Source organism: Manis javanica, chromosome 6 (assembly GCF_040802235.1).
Source record: "Manis javanica isolate MJ-LG chromosome 6, MJ_LKY, whole genome shotgun sequence".
Taxonomy (NCBI): domain Eukaryota; kingdom Metazoa; phylum Chordata; class Mammalia; order Pholidota; family Manidae; genus Manis; species Manis javanica.
The window spans coordinates 40,102,264-40,109,590 of NC_133161.1; the positions used below are offsets into that span (position 1 = coordinate 40,102,264).

Here is a 7,327-nt window from a genome sequence, read left to right on the forward strand (position 1 = left end):
TCAGCTTCTTGATCAATAGTCCATGGTGAAGAATATACAAAGAATGTGCAAATGCTTCATACTCAGCAAGGGCATAAATGCTAGCCCAGAGGAAGAAACGGCCCTGGTTATAGCTTTGGTTTTCATTGAATATTTAGTTTTTTGTCAGGATTTTCTCAAGATAAACTTATTTCTATTTTTTAAAACATCTGATATAGTTTTCTACCATGTTTCTTTAACCTCTTTTAAGAGGTTTGGGTCAGTCTCTGTTGTTGGAATTTTATTTTTGAGATGCTCATATTCCTTTATGACATCTTGTTATATGTATAATTTGTTTATCTCCTTGAAGCACACTGTCAGCTACATTTAAAATATTTGACTTATGTCTAGGAAAGTGCATGTGTGAGGTGAAGTAGCTATGGTTAGTTTAACTTCTACTCTTACAAATTAGAAACCAACATCATGCTTGAAACTCTCATTCTTACATAATACCATTCAGATTTTTGTTTTACGTGTGGTTGCATAAATAGCTTTTAGAAAGGAAGGGAACATTTAAGAGAATCTGACTTTTGTTATTCATTCCCCTAGGAGGCTTAGCTCATTTAGAAGTTATTCAATATCTGGTTTTCACTGGTTTGAAGCTTTTGAATAAAATTGTACATTCCAAAGAGAAAGGAAGGATTAGACACGAATCTTGCATTTAGAATGGTGCTTACACATAATTTCTGTGTTACTTGACATTTATTATGCAAAAGGATCTGACTTTGTCCTCATCTTCCTGAGAATAGATACTATGTCCTTCCATTTCTCTTTTTAAATAAAATTGTGATTGTTCACAGGCCACCATATACAAGATGTACACAGCTGTACAGAAAACCACTTAGATCATTAAAACTGTGGATGTTATTTAAATCTATGCAGGGCTGTTTTCCCCAATGTCCATTGAGTCCTGATAAGGATAAATGTTCTGGGATTGCCCGATTTTTATTCATATCTGACACTTTTTATTGATATAGAGAGGAGAGAAATGCTATATGCTTATGAACACTTGATTTCTTCAGATCACTTTTATATCTATTACCTCATTTTATCTGCATAATCACTCCATAAAATAAAAGTTCTATTACAGATATTCTCATTTATCAGATAAGGAGAGACAGGCCTTCCAAAATTGAACACCTCAATAATAGTAAAGACAATAGTAGTTGTAACTAGCCTGGATTCCTCTGTGCCAGGCACCATTCAAAGCTGTATGTATCTCGCCTCACTTAATCTCTATGTAACTCTAAAAATGGACTAAAATTATCCCCATTTTATGAAGGAGGGAAATGGGGCTCAGAGAGGTTAAGAAACTGGTCCAAGGTCAAACAAATAGTAATAGAGCTGGGATTTAAACCAGGGCAGTCTTGCTCCAGAAAGCCCTTCTCCTTGACCCCAGCGCTGCATAGCTAAGGAGAGAGAAAGCAGGACCTGGACTCACAGCTGCCAGCACCTGCCTCCCAGCTTCAGCAGTCACCCGCTTGTGGTCGTTCTGGTTTCTCTATACCCCACCCACACCAGATTATTTTCAAAGGAAATCCAGCTATTTTATCATTTCATTTGTAAATATTCCTGTTTGCAGCTCAAAATAATCAAGAGTTCATTTGGAAACAACTACTATTATCACACCCAATGTTGTAGTATCACCATATGCAATTTTCAGATTTCTCCAATTGTCTCGTGTATTTTTTTTTTTTTTACACTTTGCTCAGGTCAAAATGGATCAAGTAAAATGTATGCATATCATTTGGTTAACACATTTCTTCAGTTTCCTGGAATCTGTAGGTTCCTCTCTGTCTCTCAAGTGAGCATGGGCATGTGTGTTTTCCCCTTGCAAGGTACTCATGAAAAACAAGGTCATCTGTCTGGTAACATTTCCTATAGTCCTGACGTTGCTGGTTATAGTTCTGTGTATTAGTTTATGGTGGCTACTTTAACAAATTACCACAGATTAGTGACTTAAAACAACATAAATTTATTGTCTTACAATTCTAGAGGCCAGAAGTCTGATGCAGGTCTTTCTGAGTTAGGATCAGTATACCAATAGGGCTTCCTTTCTAGAAGCATCAGGGGGAAATCCATTTCCTCACCCTTTGCACTTCCAGAGGCCACCCACATTCCTTAGCTTGTGGCCTCTATCTGTCTAAAGTGATGGCGGGCTGCATCCTCACGCTGCATCATTCCAGCCTCGTCTTCCTTAGCCACATCTCCCTCTTCCTTTCACTTCTCTTTCACTCCTCTTCTGTTTCCCTCTTCCCCTTTTAAGGACCCTAGTGATTATAATGCCCTATGTTGATAATCCCAGATAATCTCCTGATTTTAAGGTCAGTCAGTTAGCAACCATATTTCTCTTTACCATGTAACCTAATATACTCGAAGGTTCAAGGGGTTAGGACACGGTCCTATGTGAAAGGAGAGTAGTATTCTGCCAGCCCCAAAAGCACTATCATTTCACATGTTTGTCTGTCTCCTGTATTTCCTATTAAGTGGCAGTCATAGGATTAATTGAATTCAGGCTCAACTTGAAGCAGCAGTGGTATTGTGTTCTTCCCTGGTGTCCAGTTATCTCTCTTTGGGGCATGTTAGCAGCCTTTGATGATTATTGCCTAGATCATTGGATCCATTAGACATTGGAATTCTATAATCCATTAGATGTCCCAATTCTGTTATTCCTCCTTCATCTATTAGTTGGATGGTTACATAAAGGGAAACTGGCCTCATCATATTTAGTTACCCTGAAGTTACACACTTTATATATGCTAGGCAGGGTAAATACTTCATTCCCTTTACCAGTTTCCAAAATAGTGGACATCTTCCAAAGGAGACGAGTGAGGGGTTTTTGGTGTCTGAGTATATCATTATAAAGTTATGGATTAAACATATTTGTGGTTCAGTAGATTATAGTTACTGTCACTAGCAGTGTTCAAATTATTCTATAAAGTGGAAACCCATTGCAATTGGCTTCTGACTCCTATCGCCATGACCTCAGATCTGTTTGACAACTTCCCGTCATTTGGGTGTGAAGAGGTACCCCAGGCTCATCTTCTGTGTCTCCTGCCTATTCTCTATGGACCCTTGGTTCCTTTTGGTGGGAAGTGGTGTTTAGCAACCAGAATCTGGGCATGGGTGGACTTATTACTACTTGGCTGGTCATTATTTTTAGACCTTTTAATGAGCAGAGCTAGGAGTTATGCTTTTTTAAAGATAAAACTCACCAGGCTTCATACTGACACTTCCAAGTCAGGTTCAGTACTATAGTTTTTATTTATTGGTCAATACACTTTTTAATAAAAATTTCTGTTCCTGTTGCTTCTCAAAAGAAAAGCACCATAGAAGTGTTCCTGTGGGCCAAATTAATCTGTACTGGGAAGCTATCCAGGACTGGAAAGGCTGTGTGCAAAGATCAGAAATCCCCAGGACTCAGGGATTTATGATGAAACATGTAAGAGCTGGAAGGGGCCTTAGAGAGTACAGAGTTCAGTGGTACCCATATCTGGGGGAACATCAGAATAAACTGGAAGTTTTTCTAAATAAAATTTCCTTACCCAAGATCCAAAAGGTCAGGATCTCCAATGTAATTCCTTAGTATCTATTTTTATCAAGGTTTATAAGGAAACAGAAGTTTAGATGTATTCAGAATCTAAGGTATTCATGAAGGCACTTACATGTCCAGAAATCCCTTTGCATTCAACTGATGTTTATCTGAGTTAAATGCTTTGGCTGAGGTCATATAACCAAGATTCTGCAGTGCAGGGCTGCACTACTGAGACCTGGGCCTCATAATACACTTCAAATACACCATGGGTATATTTTAAGATCCTCAACTTAAAAAGTGGTGCCACCAATATAGATTTTCACCACGTCACTATGACAAGATTAGTATAATGTTTGTAGTCTTATATTACTTTTATGCTGAGATCAGCTATCATATTCTGGAATATAACCCTGATAACCACAGTGCAAGGGACAGATTATGTAGGATTTCAAATTTCAACTTGATCCAGTGAAGGTAGGAGAGGGAGGAATCCAAGGGCATATTGCAGAAGGAAGACCACTCAATGGAAAGAGCGGAGCAGTTGCTATCGGAGAGGTCCCATGCAGGACTAGGACGTCCTAAAGGGTGAGCAAAGCACAGCATCCAGAATGTCGGCAGTTTTCTGAGATGCTGGCAGGAGAAGTTAGGTCTTCCACCAGGAATCATGGCTGTAATACCAGGCAGGGCAGGGCAGGGTTCCATCCTCTGGGAGGAAAACTAACAAGAATGAGGCAGGTCCTCAGAAAATCAAGGCAGTTCCTTTCCTCAGGGAGTTCATAGGCTATTGGAGAGCAAAAGACATGATGAACTTTAATGAGAGGGGAAGAACCAAATTTTTAGCTGGATTCTATAGAAGGCTTTCCAAACCAGGTGATAACTCCCAGGGATCAGGCTCCAGAAACCTAGAGGAGAAAAACCCCGGAAACTGGAGATCCAGGCAGAAGAGGTTCCCAGTCAGGAAACAAACCCACCTCCCATTAAGATCACCATTTTAGCCATTTTGTCCACCAGACGCTGGGCAACAGAAAGCTATTTCCTAGCCGTTTTGCTGAGAAATGCAAAGGTGGGACTACCATTGCCTCCAGGGTGGGATTGGATGTCATTGTGAGTGCTAGGGCCAGGAAGAAGCAAGCTTGACCTGATGGTGAATCCAGGAGTGTTGGAATATATCCTACCAATGCCTTAAAATCATAGACTCACTGGGGGGATACTAGAGATATTACATTGCATGGTCGTAAAGAATGCAAATCCTCCTGCTCTTATTTAAGGAGGCATTATTTGTACACAGAGATACAGGCACTAGAGTCAGATTGCCTAAGGTCAGGTCCCACCCACTCCACTCACTACCTAACTCTCAGTACCTCCGTTCCCTCAGATGTAAAAGACAGAGATAACTGAAGCCTCAACTTTATAGAGGTGTTGTAAATACTAAATAACAACATAAGCAATCCCTTAACATAGAGCCCAGCCAATGTAGAATAATCAGTGTTAGCTGTTGTTGAGACTCCTGTAATTGTGATCAGTAGTTGTCAATGTCACCTCCTTTCCCACCAGTACTGTATCTGGACAGACGGGCTGAATGCGCTGCTGGGGAAAGACATGATGAGTGACCTGACTCAGAATGATCTGGATACCCTGCTCAGCATGGAGATCAAGCTCCGCCTCCTCGACCTGGAAAACATTCAGATCCCTGATGCACCTCCACCAATCCCCAAGGAGCCCAGCAATTATGACTTCGTCTATGACTGTAACTGAAGTGGCCAGGCCCAGAAGCTCCCCCGTCCCAAACTGGAAAATCTAGCTGACAGGAGAGAAGAATGGAAACACACCTACACCTTGGAATCCTCTGTGGCAAAGCTATGGGTCAACATTTTCTTTGGCCTTGCTTCTAGCCCTGGCATTTCTCTGCCCCTACCTGGCATCCTGCTTACCTCCCTGATTCTGTTTCCAGACTCCACTGCTTTAGGTCACTTCCCATCGCTGCAGGCATCTGCGGGGAGAAGAGCAAAATCCACCACCCAAAAGAGAACCAGAAGGCCTTTCCATCCTCGTCCCCAGCAGACATGTCCTCCCTTCCTGGAGTGTGAAAGCCAGCAGCACCAGACTATCCCCCAGAACCTGCCAGCAGACCGAGGGCAGTGCCCCAAGGCTTGTGTCTGGAAGAAACAGCCTAGCTACTTGAGAGGACCAAATACTCCCTTTTGACTCCCTCCTTCCCCTCCTACCCTGCCTAGAGTCAGCTCATACCACCAGGTCCATGTGAATTGAAATCTGCTTTCAAATGCCCTCCCTCCACCGTCCTGGCCTTTGCCTTGTCCTGTTCCTCTCTGGCTCCAAAAGCAACAGCAGCCTCATCCTAGTTCTCGGCAGCACTGGGTCTCCAGACACAGTCCACAGGCCCCGTGCCCGCTTCACGTCCGCACTGTGACCGTGACCAACCCTCTCCCCTCCCAGCTAGTCTGGAATTCCTGCCCCAGGCCAGACCTGCCTTCTGCATTCCCTCCCTCCCTCCCAGCCCCTTAGCGGGAGGCGCTGGAGGTGAATTGGTGGCCACGCTCCCTTTCTGATACACTAGACCTAAACGCCCGTGTACCAGGCGCTTGCTCCTAAGGGTTTGGGGTCACCTTCTGGGGGCTTGGCCACAGCACGGGTTCCATGGGGCGATCAAGCTGTCAGACGTCCACGTTTACATCACTGTTGTTATTACAGGTGTTGACAGTTTGCAAAGGTTTGGGGTTGTCGTCGTTGGTTTGTCATCAGGTTTTATTTTCTTGCTTTGTTTTTGTACAAAAGAGTCTAACATTTTTTGCCAAACAGATATATATTTAATGAAAAGAAGAGATACATAAATGTGTGTACTTTCAAGGTTTTTGTTTTTAATTATTTTAATCCTGAACATCTTCCTGAGAATAACATTCCCTTCAACATGCTGTGGAATAAAGTTACTTGTGATGAGTTGCGGAGCTGGAGTTTTGATTGGGTAACAGGGTCTTGCTGCTCAATCGTCCACATTTCCTTTAGGCTTGTTAGAAATGCAGCATCCCTGGCCCCACCCGTGGCCTGCAAGATGAAGTGATTCATGTGCACACTAACTTTAAGAAGCTCTGGCCATGCAGACTTGACCGTGGCTAGGTCACCACAGGCTCTGAGAGTCACAAGGCATATTACCAAATGCTACTTCTGAGAGGATCCTCTCGATTCATGGGGAAATCAGACTCTATGTAAAAAAAATGCATATTCGTTTTACACTGTTGCCTCCGGACCATCACTGTCTCTTTTATTTTTTCCTTCCTTACCATTATATAATATATAGAACTGACCAAATTAAGCACATCACACTTTTCATTTAGCAATGAAAACGAATGCAGATCCATAGACCAGAAATTTAAGCCAGAACTAAATAAATCTACCTATGAATTAATCAGATATGGGTCAGAGCCCAGGAAAGGATTTTTCTGAGGCCATTTCCACTGGAGGCATATCTGGATCATAAACTCTGAGGGCTGAAAGGGATGTCAGAAAGGTCCAGGCATGCAGAATTAAGCGTGGTAGCAACATAAGCCACACTGGACCTGCTGAAGTGTTAGATGCCTTCCGGTCACTGCTCTTTACAGTCATCAAGATATGCAATTACAGATTGATTTGAGTGCAGATGATATGGTCCAGAGCCCTCCATAAATTGCAGGAGGAAAAAAAATCCTTTGTAATCCATAGTAATTCATGGGCAATTATGCTTCCCATCAGAGCACCCAGACCTGACTGTCACGCGATGCT

The 7,327-nt window shown here is 42.5% G+C and overlaps 1 protein-coding gene across 7 annotated transcripts in view; it reads left to right on the plus strand.

The window, feature by feature from the left end:
* Positions 1-6,508, plus strand: part of ELMO1 (engulfment and cell motility 1) — a 516,082-nt gene extending 509,574 nt beyond the window's left edge. For all 7 annotated transcript variants that reach the window (XM_017670942.3, XM_017670934.3, XM_037027353.2 and 4 more), the window contains one exon: positions 5,108-6,508. In XM_017670942.3, coding sequence (XP_017526431.1) covers positions 5,108-5,308 — 201 coding nt within the window. In that variant the 3' untranslated portion in view covers positions 5,309-6,508. The remainder of the gene's footprint in view (positions 1-5,107) is intronic.
* Positions 6,509-7,327: the final 819 nt, after the last annotated feature.